The 16,378-nt window shown below is 38.4% G+C and overlaps 1 protein-coding gene across 11 annotated transcripts in view; it reads left to right on the forward strand.

Annotated features, from left to right (window-relative positions):
- DMD (dystrophin) overlaps nt 1-16,378 on the forward strand; it is a 1,019,805-nt gene that overhangs the window by 890,456 nt on the left and 112,971 nt on the right. For all 11 annotated transcript variants that reach the window (XM_081003446.1, XM_081003453.1, XM_081003448.1 and 8 more), the window contains one exon: nt 13,880-13,940. In XM_081003446.1, coding sequence (XP_080859572.1) covers nt 13,880-13,940 — 61 coding nt within the window. The remainder of the gene's footprint in view (nt 1-13,879; nt 13,941-16,378) is intronic.

The following is a 16,378-nucleotide window of genomic DNA, read 5'->3' on the forward strand; positions in this document are numbered from 1 at the left end:
TACTCATGAACACAAGATAAAGATAAAGTGGTAAACCTATTTAGTGACTGTTCCACTTCAGACTAGGGTGTCCCTGGATTTTGGGCACCTGGTGCGAATATAATTTCCAAGGTACAAAAAATTAAATGCCAGGGAAAGGGGCTGTAGGTAACCTAGCCATCTTGCTGGTATTTTACATATAGACTTTCCCTGCCATGGTTGAGTATTCAACCTGGGAATAAATATACCCCTACCTACTACTTGAGGTGATATAGTTGAAAGACACAGGTTTCCCACACTTATCTGGTGTTTGTATGCGCAAACAACATTTGCCACCTTCCAGCAACTTGGTTTTTTTTAGTATGACATTCGTTCTTTCCAATGTTTGTCTACATTTAAGAAGAACTTTCTGTAGAGAAAGACATTGACTCAAACGATTACAGGATCTTGTTCATTAGAATTTGATCTATATACGTACTATTGTTTATTTGTTGCTATAGGAGGGAATAGAAGCTATTCATTTATCTGGGTGCAGCCGGTGACAACCGATAGAGTGGTGAAGTGAGCATGCGCTAAACTGCCAGAGGCAAGCACCAGATCCTTTCAGTTTTGTCTCAAGATTTCTATTAGTTTCCACTGTCTCATAGAACTTACTGTGAGCCATTAAGAATAAATCCTACTCCCATTTACACAGCCAAGGTTCCATTTCTTGGGCATAGTCTAAACATGCAGCAGAATGAATTCTGGGTTGGTAGCATGGATTGTACTGCTTCAAACTGCCAATGTTGGCTCACACTTTTGAATCTACCCTTAACACAGTAGACTATAAGTACAGGAAGTGGCAAAAAAACTCCCCCCCCCCCGAGCTTTACTTTTGTTGGAAACGGGGAAGCATTCAAAAATTATATAAATTTTAAAATATTATATATCTATATATATTACCTGCAGTCTGAAGTGGAACTGTATACTCTACCACCTCAGTATTCTACCACCTCATTGAATGTCTAGAGTGAGACAGTTTTTCAGTGTGGCTTTTATAGGAGAATATTTGCTAAATAGATAATTTGTCTGCACTATGTAGTATTTCTGCATAGGTAGCATGCCTATAAAGATTCAAGTGATGTGCAACAAGGAAAAATAGTTTGTTATATCAAAATCAAACAGGAAAGCATTCATCTATTCTGACCCATAGGATAGTTACAAAATTGTTGTGACTGCAGGTACAGGGTTGGAGTTCCAGCGCAGGATTTCCTAAAGCAGGTTGTCTGACTCTGTAGAATCTACAAAAGAGCCAGGCAGATAGTGCTACTTGCTTTCCACTCATTAGAAATATTATATCAAAAAATATATGGAATATATACTAAACACAGGGTGCCTAATTTTATCCTTGATGTGAGTGGGCAGTGAATACAAAGGGGCAGTTGAATTTCGAAAAGGGGCTAGTAAACAAACAAACAAACAAAAAAAGGAACATGTAACACACAGGCAGCCTCATTTATGAGAATAAGAGGCAGTCCTAGCAGCTACATAAACATCTTTCAACTTTTACTAAGCCATCTGCAGGTGTGATGATCTATTGAATCCTGCAAAGGTTGGTTTTAAGACACTAGTTCCGTCAGTCTTCTCTGCATCTTTATGGATATACACATGAACCACCTCTGCGGGATCTGGAACTTGTTTTTATCATTCTATTTGCTGGCTACAAAATCATGCATCTTGTTACACACCACCCCAATCTCCACAGCAGTACAGGACTTTCAGGCACATTTTACGCAGGGTCTGTGTTTGCTTTTGGAAAATGAGGCACAACAGAGACAGTGGTGTCTTTATAATATATGGTTTATTTACACATATATATTAACCTGAGTCTAAATTAGAGGGATCCCCAGCATTACACTGCAAGACGGTCTCTTGCCTCTTCCATAAGCACAGCATTGGATTTAAACAGACACCAGCCATTTCTCTGCCTCTCTCTCCAGCTCAATGCTTACTCACTGTTGTATAACTCTTAACTGCAATCCCTAAACTCTTGGCTTTTTCTCTGGAGTCAAAGGGATCCCACCTCTTTGCACTCTGGAGTGAGTTCCTTTGATGCACTGTTGTGCTAAACAGCTCCTTACCCCACAGGCTAACACCTCCAGGAAAACTAGTCTGGGTTACAAAGCACTACCTTGACCTAATTAGCCCTTAACTCACGGTAATTTCAGAGGGTTTAGAAACGGTCTAATATACAATTTAAGACATACAGGTCTGACATCCCGTTTTAACTCACAAGCTGTAATTCTAATGTACAGAATCTAGGCATTTAGCACCCACAAATTAATACATTACAAACTCAACATACAACATATTTGTTAATGTGTCTACACAAGGAAGTGAAACAATGGTTTCTTGGGACTGCAGCATGAGATTTACTCTCAACTCACTGTGGACAAGGGTTTAAACTCATTGGTGATTGTAGAGAAGGAAAGGGTGGAAATTTGGGGAGGGGGCAAAGCAAGGCCTTGCACAAGTAATTTGGAAGCTACTGTGCTTTTCACAAAGCTGCTACTTTCAAAATGTTCTCTCATGTTCAGTTAGTACAGATGTTTCCAGCTGGTTATTATCATATGCATCTGTCTGCCTGCTTTCAGCTAAGGTATCTTTAATGACAATGGCTACTTTTTAGGATGAAACGTATTCTATTTGCAAGTTGTAGTGCTATTCAGCAAGGCTATTATACTGATGCCCAACTGAGGACAGAGAAAACTGATGCACATACCTGCTTATTAAAGTGTTTTAGTCTTCATAATGTCCTCTCATGACCTCCCCTAAGAAGCTGGTAGTGATCAGGTACTCATTTAAAAACTACATTCAAGCAAGGGCACTATGCTACATCCACTAACTGAAATGGTGGGAGGAACAAAAAGCCACAGCAGAAAAGGTACTTCAAAATGGCAACTAATAAAATCCTCTAACTCAGCACTGGAAGTGGGGGGTGGGGAAAGAGATGGTTATCACTGGTACAGCCTTTATGCAGTATGTTTTGAAGTCTTTTGAAAGACTACTTGAAGCAGCATCAAAGCAGCAAGGCACAGATTGAAATGAAGCTGTTTGAAAGCCACGTCTTTGGCCTATTGTACTGCGATTATAGGAAAGTAAATAACAAAACCATATTTAAAGGATTGCATCAGTGGAATACAGCATAGGCACAGGATAATGGTCTCCTGCTGCTTGTTTGATGCATGACTAGGGAAAACCAACGAAAAGATGCTGAGGTTTCATTATCAAAGTAAAATACATTGTGAGCTGATGTGTTGAAATGACTTTACTGCGACTACACCAGATTATTAATGAAGTAGGTGGGGCCACCAGGCGTGGCAAGACTTGGGTGTGCAATGCAACATAGTATTATTGAGCAGCTGCATTGTAATTGGCATCAGGAATAAAGCTGGGTTTTCAGGCCAAGAAGAAACATGCCTGTTCTTTAGAAGGTACATATTTTAAAGTATGATGTGCTATTAAGAATAAATTGAATTTTCACAAGCATATTTTGGACACATTTCCTATCTGTACTATTTTGTGACACACACAAAGGACACAGAGGAGTAGAACTCTTTTTTGAACTGCACATTTTACAGCATGGTAGCTTTTATATGTAAAATGTGATTATTCTTTTGAAGCTCATTACCAAAAACATTCTATTTGGTTTTACAATAATGCCACTTATTTTATTTTAGTGATTTATAAGTTATTACAATTTTGTCACTTTGAATGCCATTTATGCTTGTCTATGGAAGTTAATCCAAGTTTAAAACAGCCTCCTGTCTTTGCTATGGAAAAAGAAATTTGAATGCATCTGTTCACTACCACCCCATGCTTCAAGTAGACTTGTCCACCTTTCAAAGGAAAACAAAACCTGAAAATATCACTTGTGTGATCATGCATCACTCTTTTAAAACAAACAAATTATTATTATTATAATTATTACCATTATTTATTACTTTCGTATACTGCCCTTCATCCAAAGATCACGGGGCAGTTCACAACATAAAAATACAAGATGAGAACACATAATAAAATAAACACAAACACAAACCAATAGCCTTCCTCCCACAAACACATTTAAAAGGTCATAGAATGCTAATCAGCCAAAGGCCTGGTTATAGAAAAGCATTTTTGCTTGGCACCTAAAGATACGTAATAAAGGCGAGCCTCCCTAGGGGGAGTATTCTACAAATGGGGAGTCACTGCAGAAAAGGCCCATTCTTGTATTGCCACCCTCTAGACCTCTAATGGAAGAGTCATACGAAGAAGGGACTCAGATGATGATTGCAGGGTCTGGATCGGTCTATACGGGGAGAAGCAATCCTTGACACACACAACAATTTTTAAAAGAGACATGAAAGTCTCACAGCAATTTTTAAAAGAGACTGAGGATGGGGAGGGATCGGTCATGGCATTTCAAGGACCACACTTACCAGCACCTTAAGCAGTTGGATTTTGCTACAGACCTATAGTACCAGTATCTTATAAGCTCCATTCTGGAGAGAAAATAGTTTGAGCAGACTACACCCACTTCACTCAGATAAAACAATATTACAGTGATGGCAAGAGTCAGTGGCAGATATCCTGAGAACTGCAAGCAGAAGGAAGCTCTCAAAAGGGAACACTGTTGCTCCCTTTTCCCTGTGCCCTCTGAAAAGCCTTTCCAGATGGGGTGTACCTTAACAGCATGGGATAGGCCATGTGGGCTGCTGGTGAGAAGGTCATGGCCCAAACTTAAGTGGAGGCACCTTGTGCAAGTAACATTTTACTTGGATAAGGAAACCACCTGATTTTTGTCCATTTCCCTTTTCTACTGCACACCCTATCCCATGTCATTCAGGTGAGTCCCCTGACCCTCTGAGGAAGCATTGCACAGTGCAGGAGAGAGAGAGAGAATTGAAGATAATTCTTCAATTATCTTCCTTCTACTCCTGGTTCACAGAATCCAAGCCACTTCACAAAGACTTTTAGCCGGCATTGGAAGGGAAGTACGGTAGATTCCATTAGAGAATCTTCATCTGAAAGACATGGGTGAAAAGTCTTCATCTGAGATAATGAATATGGGTCAGTACAGTAAGGGACACAAATGCAAATATAATTTCTGGATGTCAGGCATTTGAATGTGAACCTAAAAGAGTTGACTGAAAGATGTTCCTTGCTTCTGTGATAAAAAATGAGCCTATTCCTGAGAAAGGAAGGTCATAACTGAAAGGGCAAGGGCCCGACATTAAGGTCACAGAAAGACCCTGAGAAAGCAAGAATCATGATAAAAGGAACACAGGGAATCCAAAATAATTTATTTGTATGGACAAAGGCCTCAGGAAAAGCACAACAGCAGGGTTATATGCCTTTTATATATCCGTTGGAACAAATGCAACTTTGAAGTTGCCAATACCAAAAGAGGCAGTAAGAAAAAGAACTTTGCCATGGAGCCCAGCTTAGGTAGAGTGGGAAAAGAGCAGCCAGAGGGAAGACTATACCAGCATTTCATAAGAGTTTATATTGGGCCTTTCAAAAATCACATTGCTTTACAGTGCTGATGTTGAACTACTGTAGTGTGTTAATGAGCCCTCCCTAGTCCACAGGTTCTATTTATAGTTAGCAACACAGTGGTGGCAAATATTGTGATAGTTTTATTGTCTATATTTACATAACATGTCATGAAGTGAGTCAAGGCAATAAAATATGAATATTTAAGTCCAATTTTAAAGTCACATTGTATGTGCAATTAAACCTTATTTCTGCAAGCAACATTCCACGTTCCCAGTCATAGTTAACGCATGTTAACTAATGGAACAGAACAGAATAGCGTGCTATCAGTATCTTGATGCCATCAGTAAATAAAACATATACACGTTGGGGATTACTGCTAGATACCACAGTTAAGGAAAATGGGAAATGTATGACAAAGAGTTCCATTGCCCAGGAGCAACACAGTATTTTCCGCTAATAACTAATTTGGGTAGCTGAAAGAAAACAGGGCCATCCAAATGTAAGAGATAAACTTCTGCATACTTCAGAACATAAGAATTGCTTGCTGGATCAGTCCAGCATTCTGTGCCAACCAGATACCTGTGAGAAACTTGCAAGCAGGACCTGATCACAAGAGCAAGATATTAAAGGTGAACTAGACCTGCTTAAGCCCCTGACAATCTATAGCAAGTATTCTGGAATGAGACTTAGAATTGGAGTGATGCCTTTCCCATCTCTGTCTCTGTATACCACAACAATAGAAGACCTTGGCAGAAGGTTACATTTTGAGATAATACTTCTTATTTCAGCATTTCCCTTGTGCTTGGCATCAATGATAAGTCCAACATTTTCAAAATACCTATGTAATCACTTAGCTTAATTTAGCTTGAAATGTCCCCATTTAAATATTTTCAAAGAATAATTATGAACCTGATGAGTAAAAGTATTACTTTGTGGTGCTCATGCAGTTATTTAAGGGCTGCAGTTGTTTGCTTACTTAAGGCTAGAAAGAGAATTTGTGTTGAGTTCTGAAATATACTCAGAGTCGCAAAGTGATTTCATGCTCTTTATTCAGCTCATAGTGGTGAGGAGGAATGAATGAAAGTCCCCTCAAAGTATCTGCTTTATATACATTGTTTACACAATGGGCTGCACATGATTGACTAATTCCGGAATTCTACTGTAAGCCAATCAGGTTGTGGATTCACTTTTATCTGGAGCATGATTGGGTGGTTCCTGCCAACCAATCATACTGCTGCATTGTTCTAGGACCAATCAGACTGCTGCATTCTGAATCCTATTGTTCTAGGACCAATCAGACTGCTGCAGTTTGGATCCTATTCAACTCAGTACATAACAAGTTCTGAAAGTTACAGGCTTTAGCACTTTCTAGATGAAAGCATAAGCAGGTGTTGGTAGTGAACCATTTTCATCGCCCCCCCCAACCCATATATTTGCTCTCTATTTTATATTTAAAGAAAGACATATTATTATTGCAGTTCACTGGGCGTTGTGATCTGCGGCTCTTCTTCATTAAGAGTGTGTGGGTGTGGGGCATAATCTCATGTTCTGTTTTACCATATTGAAGACAGACAAGATGAGATGTGGGAGATCCATGATAAGATCTCTCAAAGTTTCCTCCCATGCTGTTTCCTCACTTGAAGTATATGCATACCACTGCTTTCCCCAAAAGGGTTTGAGCCTTTGGCAGCATTACAACTGAACCCTTACAAAGGCCTGAGAGCTTTGCAAGTATTCTATGTGAACATTTGCAAAGTGTCTGCCATCATCTCCTCTTGCCCCAAGGCCCAGAAATTTATAGGTCAAGAGAAGATAGCTGTAGTATGCAATCTCGGGCTCCATTAGTGCATCTTTTCCTACCAGGAACTGGAAACAGAAATCCCAGAATTCTCAGCAGGATACAGGTGGTTCACATATCACAAATGATGTCCCCCTCACCCACCCCTGAAATTATCAGACTTGTTGTCCTGGTTACAGTTGCCAGCAGGAAAAGGCACTCTATCAGGGCTTGAATCACCAGCTGCTGCCCTCACCTTCTCCTGTCCCAAAGTAAGTGTTACATCCTGGACAAGTGGGATGTGGTGGCTCAGTGCTTCTGGCATCTGCAGATCAATAGTCATGTCAGCCCTTCTGCAGAAAAGAAAGCCAGGTACTTGTATTGTCCCTGTAACAAAATTATTGTATTTTGATTATAGTTTGTATTTAAGAAGAACGTTATAGATTTTATAAATACTTTTGTAATCTGTAAATGAAATATGTGTATGTTTTATATGTAATTGTCCAACAATCACTTTCAGCAAGGTACTAAATATACGGGAATACATTTATCATTGGCTACTTCATGTAATCAGTGGAAATTACCCTGGAACAGTGTCACAGAGGCTTCTTCTTCTTCTTCTTCTTCTTCTTCTTCTTCTTCTTCTTCTTATTATTATTATTATTATTATTATCATACTCCACTCATCTGTCTGGGTTTCCCCAAACACTCTGGGCAGCTTACAGCAACATTATATGATATGCCATTTTTTGTTGGATGCCTTCTTTTCAACAGCTGCTCATCGAATAGATGACACTACAGCCACGTGTATTTCATGGCCATAGCTGGTTGTTTTGACACCAAAACATTGCTGTCAGGATCATGGTTTGGGCAGTCTTGGTAGACCGTAAGGCACGGGTTTCATTCTAAAACTAAGGATCAAAAGTTAGAGTTCTAAGCATCATGCAATCATAAATAGTAATAGACACAGGAAGAGATTAGGAACATCATCAGTTCAGTACGAAAGTCAATAGAGATGCAGAATAGGAATAGAGCTGCTCTGTTAATTAGGAGAAATAGTACATCTTAAAAACGTACCAAACAGAGTCTTTCTGATACACTACAATCTTCAAATGAAGTAGGTGTGTGTGTGTAATATTGCTGTTTGCAGAACTGTGACATACAAGGAAACCAGGCCTAGATTAATTTTACGCTCTGTGGATGACTTTGCAGCAGGCAGTGAACTGTTTTTAATGTTATAGAGACAGATGTTGTCTATGCAGTAGATGTATACTGTTGCTGGTAAAAAAAAGTAACTCTCGTTAGCCATATAGATTTTTGCAGTCCTTACAAAATTCCATTTGTGTGACTTGAGGCAATAAAGCACAACTTCAAACTTTGAAACCTTTATAGAAGATTTGCCACTCTCTGAAGTCTAGGAAGTAAGTACAAACGTTTTATTCTCTGTGTATGTGCAAGACAGTCTGCATTATATTTGAAAGCAGAATGACAATAATAACAGTATTTATGCACAAACACCAAAGTTCACAGTTGAATGGTACCTTTTTTAAGGATCAGCCAAAGTGAGCTTTTGAATTTTCCAGAAGTCTTCGTCAGGCAAGATACTTCACAATGACGGTTGGTGTGACAAGGAAAAACAAAGAGGAAAGCAGCCTTTGCTTCTTTGTCACAGAATCCTAAGTGTATAACTTGTTATATGTAGGACCTTGGAGGGGCTCACTCAGCATGCAGCCTCCATCTAGGAAGTGAGTCTACAAACTGGTCGCAGAGCCAGAACATCTAGCCCAATTTTTGTATTTGTTTTTCCTTGTCACACCAACCGTCATTGTGAAGTATCTTGCCTGACGAAGACTTTTGGAAAATTCAAAATCTGGCTTGTAACCCAGATCAGTCATGAAAATGAAACAACCAGGTTCCTCGGCAGGCAGAGGGGAGAAGAGAAACATGGCAGTCTTTATCAGTTGTTAGTTCTGGAATATAAAAGAGTCAATTAAAGCCAAATAATGGAGTATTACCTAGTGGATGGCAGGAGCACAACCCTTAAATTGCAAAATCAGTTTCCAGGTGTTAGAAGATTATCTCCCTCTGTTTGTAGATTCCACCCACCCTGAACAGCTAGAGTCATAGTTCTTCAGGACACATAATGAGTAAAGGTAGCTCTGTTGATCCATAAGAAGAAAGAAAAATGCCTAAGTCCACAGATGTGTAATACCATTAATAGGACCTACCCAAAGTCACAGGAATGTGCAAAGCATCCAAGTTCTCCAGAACTCTTAAGCAGGCAAGTGCTTCAGAAACAGCTATTGCATTGATTTTAAGATTTTTGGAATCAAAATTGACATTTCTGCCCCCCCCCCCTTATCTAATCAAACAGATGTGCTGAAAATAGTGTCCCACAGTTAGGAGTTAATGGGTAAATAGGGAAACCATTACTCCATCTGTAGGACTATTCCAAACAAACAGAACCCTAAAATTCAAACAGAATTGCAACTTTAGCTTATTTTAATTTATCATGTGTCATTATGCTAAAATGCAAAAGAATGTAAACTGTTTTGAAGCTTACTCTGTTATCGTGTTATATAATTTTGCCAGCTATGAGGAAATTACAGAGCAGCAATATCATTTTATTCTCAGCACTTCTACAAATATTTTATTTCTTTTTTAAAAATTGACTAAGATGAGGCTTAAGTGAACCATTTTTACTGGCATTGGGAGTCAAATAGGATCTACCAGTATTTAGGTAGTTGAAGGAGTTCTCTCATTACTCTGCATCCAATAACAGGACCAGCATTGTGTGAAACTTGACATCCAGGTAGAAGAAGGACAGGATATTGTGCTATCATGTCATTTGGTAATAAATTTCATTTCTACTATTTACGATGCGCTCTCCTTCATTGGAAGTTTTTAAGCAGAGGTTAGATGTCTGTCATGGATGCCTTAGTTGAGATTCTTGCATTGCAGGGGTTGGACTAGATGACTCTTGGGACCCATTCCAACTTTACAATGATTCTATGGATAAATTTTATGCAAACTAATTTAAATGAATGAGTATGACTAAATTGGTTCCATTACTTTCACTAGGTCTACTCTGCATAACATTTAGCTGAATGCCACTCTAGAAACAATCTTAGTTCCTGAAGCTGCTTCCCTATTTATCACTTTATTTTAATCAAATATCAAAATGAAAAGCATACAGGGAAAGTGCTATACTTCTGCAGAAATGGCTGAGAACAACAGTGGACGAAAAGAATCCACTCGTGCACTGCAGTATTCAAGTATCATATGCGTATGAAGCTCACTGAATAATCTTGGGCCAGTCCCAGTCTTTCAGCCTAACCTGCCTTGCAGTGCTATTGGGCGGATAGAATGGAGACTGGGAGAACCATGTTGAAATGGAGATGGGGAGAACTTCTTGTTAACTCACAGCTTTATCTAAAGGTTGTATCTCATTACATTGTTCATGAATTAACTGCAGTTTTCATTTGATAAATTTACCACACCTCCCTGTGCTTACAACACACACATTCACTTAAAACGTACATTTGTGAGCAATGTGCAGAGTGTAAACTTAAGGATTCAGTGTAAAGTGCTACCATCCTGATCCTGTCATTTGGCGGATGCCTGGCAAGGGTCCAATTTTCATATGCAGTTCCATCACTTGTCAGAACTATCCTAGTCACATCAAGGGAGCCGTTTGCGTTTCTTTGTATTCACCATGAATGGAACAATCCTAAGGCACAGGAATGCCATACATAGCACTACATCTAATTTCAGTAATATACAATTAATTTTAAAATAATATAAATTATTTTCAAATGTTAATATATAAATTAGCACATAGTTGACCTCTTAGGGTGAAATATATTGTTATGCTTTGTTTTGTTTTTTAAAAGCAATACTTGCATGTTGTAATAATCATGAAACATTTTGGTCATACCTACGGGACCGCCTCTCCTGGTATGTCCCACAGAGAAATTTACGGTCTGCAAATAAAAACATCCTGAAGATCCCAGGCCACAGAGAGGTTAGGCTGGCCTCAACTAGAGCCAGGGCTTTCTCGGCCGCGGCTCCAATCTGGTGGAACGCTCTGTCACAAGAGACTAGGGCCCTGCGAGACCTGACATCTTTCCGCAGGGCCTGCAAGACAGAGCTGTTCCACCAGGCCTTTGGTCAGGGCGCAGCCTGACCCCCTCCTTGGGCAATCTGCACAGAATTTTGCTTAATGGTTGCCATCAATTTGATTTTAATTAATTTTATAATGAATGTTTTTAGAATGTTGGATTATTTTGATTGTTGTTAGCCGCCCTGAGCCCAGCTTCGGCTGGGGAGGGCGGGATATAAATAAAAATTTATTATTATTATTATTGGTATTCCTTTTTTTAAGTTGAAAAGAGTAATATGCAACTATTTTAATGAGCCACAGAAGTTTGAAATACATTCCTCTTTCCTAATCAACATTTCAGGTAGTTTCTGGTGTGCCTGATAATACATTTATTTTACATTGCACAGTACCATAACAGAAAGGCACTTTTGAATATTCTTCTGCAAATAGGAAATTGTATCTATCTTGAGCAAGTAATACACAGGGGGGAGCTCTCTGGCCATATTAAAAACCATTTTCCATACAGTCTCCTTTGATTGACTACTAAAAATGGTCTTACTAGGAATTAAAGATACATGTCTATTACCTAGACTAGCTTTGTAATGGATGGTAAGCCTCTACTGGTATCCAGAGATAAGAAGCAGCTGTTTGCAGTGTTTGGGCTTGTGCCAGAAATGAGATCATGATTCTTAGAGCAGAGTTGAAATAGGTACCACATATTTTTGTTAACTCAAATTTATGCAAGGCTGGCATCACCCAGCAGAGCAAAAACTGCACGATGGGCAGCCTCAGCACAATCTGTTGATGGAACATTAAATCCAGTTATGCAGAACGTCACAGAATTGTTTGTTATTTCCAAGGCATTTAGTTCCAGTGAAGATGACTGCTTGCCTTCATTAAAAACAAAACAAAACAAAAATGCTTGCTACATAAGATTATGTGATAGTAAGTTTTGACTAGATTAATTTACAAATAGGGGAGATAATGCCACTTCAAGAAATGCTATAATTACCTGGCATATATATTTATGTACATGATATATGGATGCACTAGGGATGACCACTTTTCTGCTCTTGAGGAACATGGCAACCTATAGGTTAAATGACCTATTCAGTGTATGAAGAATAAAGTTTCTCAGCTAATTCAAATATTCCAAGATACTGTTGCATGTAACATAAAACACTGCTATAGGAAAATACATACATAATATATCTTACACGTGTATTGAGCCATTTTGTCTTCTAGTTGTTTCTTGTTTTCCAATGTGTTTTTAAAATTTGTAATGACAGTTCCACTACTCTGCCTGAATGATATGCTAAGTTGTGACATGACAACAGCACAAAGTCACAAATCTTGAGCCTTGCTGGATCAGGCCAGTGGCCAGCTAGATGCCTATGGGAAACCCATAAGCAGGACCTGAGTGCAGCGCCACTTTTCCTTGTGTTTCCCAGCAACTGCTGTCCAGAGGCATGATATCTTTAGCAGTGGAACATTTTCTACTGGGGCAGTAATTAATAGGACTGTTCCAGAAATTATCACTATGAAATAGAACCAAACAAATGTGAAGGACAATGTATTTTTGTATTTTTATTTTATTTTATTCCTGCTACAATAAATAATTGCATAGAGTTATGCACTCTCAATGAAATCTTAATTGGATTTGAGCCTGGTCATTATTTCAATCTGCAACATGGAAGTATAGCATCACAACAAGATGTTAAAACCAAAAAATAAAATGGATGAAAATACCCCCAAGTTCCACATGTTCTAAGTGGAGGGATTTTTGTGTGTTTTTTGGCTTTAAAAAGATATCACTTGAAATTTACTCATAGTATTCAGCTGTATTTTGTTTAAAAGGTAATTACAGGCGAATTTCATTAGACTTTGAATGTGATGTGGTGCTTGAAGTGCTGGAATTTGTAGGGACCACAACACTATTTCACAGCCTCTGTGCACATTTGGATTTTTATGTGCTCACACCAGCATCTTCATTATATCTTATTAATAAACTCTGTATAATATATGCATTTGACAGTGGAAGCAAAAAAGGAACATGAGCTGGTAAGTCTTTCAATTCTCACAAGAAAACCAAGGTATTACTTTGTTTGATGACAATTAATCAACTAAGAGGAAAATGTAGAAGACAAGGCAGCAGGAAGCAAGGGCCGCGGAAGCCCTAAAATTTCTGTCCCACAAGACAGGCAGCATGCTTCTTCAGTTTCTTATCTTTTCTTTAAGTTTAGTAGTTGAAGAGGTTTTGCATTTATCTTTGCAGCTGAATGAGTTCAGTTTCACTCAGATTAGAGTAGAAATTTCTGAACAGCAGGTTAATCCTTCCTGCCTTCATGGGCAACTGAGCAAACAGACCCATATCAGTGTGGCCAAGTGTAAAATTGTAATTCCAGAGATTAATGTTGTCTTTCCTGTTTGCATTGAACTTGACCTCCATGTCTCTTTTATTTGATTTTATGTTTCGTTTTTGTTTTGTTTTTTGTTAACAGCTTCTGTCCAGGGCCCCTGGGAGAGGGCAATATCGCCAAACAAAGTGCCCTACTACATCAAGTAAGTATCAAACTATTATGATTAAATGCTTGGGGCTGTCAACTAATTATCTTAGCTTGCCTTGAAACAACTGTGAGAATTCTACTCTTTTTGGAGCCTACTGGTTCTTACTGGATATTTCAAGTGTAGCCTCCACTTCCATCGATAGCATAGAAAAAGATTTACATATAACATAAAGAATTCTGAGGATACCTTGGGGTTAAAAGACAGTATAATCACCAATATACATTTAAAATGCAATAAAAACAAGTTGAGAATTCAAAAAGAATGATAATGTGTATTGGTCCTTTCTTTGACTGTATATGTCTGTTCAGCTACCATTGTTTTAAACATCTTGCACCTTATTTTGCTGCTTGATAATAAGAAAGAAAATCAGTATTAAAATATACTGCTCCTGAAATCTACCCTAGACTGAATTTTGCAAAGGGGGGGGGTGGAGTGGAATCAAAATACCCTCACCCCCAAAGAGGCAGATTCCAGCCCTTTCAATAATTATTTACACAGTGGCATAGCTAACTGGTAGTACTTTCAGTTAGAGGTCAGAGCATGCAAAGCAGCCTTTTTTTCTCTTCAAAATTAAACATTTCAAGTGATCGTTGAATAGACTGTAAGAGTGTTGCCTTCAGTGTGATATGCATTATGTAGTGCTCTCACTGGTTGAACAACTCATCCATGAAAAGAGTACCAGAGAAGTTGTTTGGAACAAATGGGACAATTTCCTGTGACACACATTTAATTTTTATAGTCTATTCAACTATCACTTTTACAAACTTTTTGATTTCTGTAGAAAGATCACTTTTTAATCTACCTATTTATTGCATTTGGGATCTCACAAAAAGGACTTCTCTGTAGTTTATACTTGGTTGCCAACATGGGTAGAAAGAGCTTAATAATGCAGTCTCCCTACTTTTTATAATTTATCTCATCTTAATATTAGAATTCAATATATTGCCGTGTTAAATGTGTACAATTAAGTATTTTTTAATTTGCAGATTTTTCAGTGAAAATCATTTTTATCATGTGCAGCAGCATTTTACATTAATCTTTTGTTGTGCCCACACATCTTGCGTAACTCAAGACCATTAGCTGTTGTTTGAAAATACGGGAAATTTACATCTTAAGCTGTTGTCCAGCCTTTATATTGCTCCTGCTGTATGTCTGATTTCATAATAGAAATTATTTCTTTGCTATTGATCTTTAAATTCTCAAAGGAGTTACCGTACATTTCTTGCCAGTTCAGAAAGCAAACATTATATCTGAACGTTTTCTGAATTTGGACATGATTTTCTGCTCCAAAGCAACATAAATTGTTGATACTGAACATAAGAGCATATGTTGAGAGATGTCTTTCTTGCATATTTGATTGTTCATGTGTGCTTTTCTCATTTTCTTCTTGATGCTGGGAATTTTGGGATTTTTTTTACCCAACTCATCAGTTCTACATTTTCAGTGACAGATCACTTTATGAGTTCATAAATCAGAAAATAGTTGCTTCAAAAGCATAAGCAACATCCTCTTTGGTGTCTCAATGCTAGGCAACATCAAGCCACTTGGTTTTGACAGTTACAGCATCATATTTATCTAGTTGATTAATTAACAGCATCCAACAGTCATTAAGGTTTCTGCATTGTGGTTAAACTATTGCAATTTGCAGGAGGAAGAAAATAGAGACACAACACTAGCTGGGATTAAAGAGGCCACAACTTTATTAAAGGAATGTGGCGTGTCTATTAAGTCCAGCCAAGGGATTGATTATAACTCTTTCTGCTGCAAGCCCTGAGGAGATTGGCCTAGGTAGTCAAGCATGCTGGCACTTTACTCTCCATCCACTCCCTTGTGGGGAGAAGTAGATTTACCACTAGTGCCTCCACAACCCCTGATGGTTGCACCATGCCTTTACTACCAAACATCCCTACTTGTGGGCCACTCAGCCTTGAGTGCAATTTAATGGTGGCTTTGCCATAGGAGCAGATCAGCTGTTGTATGCCATAGTGATGCCTACTTGCCATGTTCCTTTTAACAAATACCACACCATTTGTGAAGCATTATCTGCTTAGGATGGTGTTTAGTTCTTACTAGAATCGCCAAAAAAATTATCTTAAACAGAGAATGCTTCAGTTATCATGTTCCTATGTTGTCTGCATTGGTATCTTAGGGACTATTATTGCTGCCAGCTTCAATTAGGTGAGGCAGAAAACAAATAGAGATGTAGGCTTAAACCATTCACTTTCATCATTTCCCAATCTTGTTAGTAAGCATATGACGTTTCCTGTTTGGATCTGAAATGTATTACTTCTTTTCTTACCATAGTGTGAATTCATATTTCTGCCATCTCTGTGGTTAACAAGCAGGTTAGGTATGGACCAATCAGTCTATTTGTCAGTTTATTTGTTTGGTCCATGTCACTGGCACATGTGTTAAATCATCAATCTGTTCTT

The sequence above is a fragment of the Podarcis pityusensis genome (assembly GCF_964106645.2).
Source record: "Podarcis pityusensis genome assembly, chromosome: 4".
Lineage (NCBI taxonomy): Eukaryota > Metazoa > Chordata > Lepidosauria > Squamata > Lacertidae > Podarcis > Podarcis pityusensis.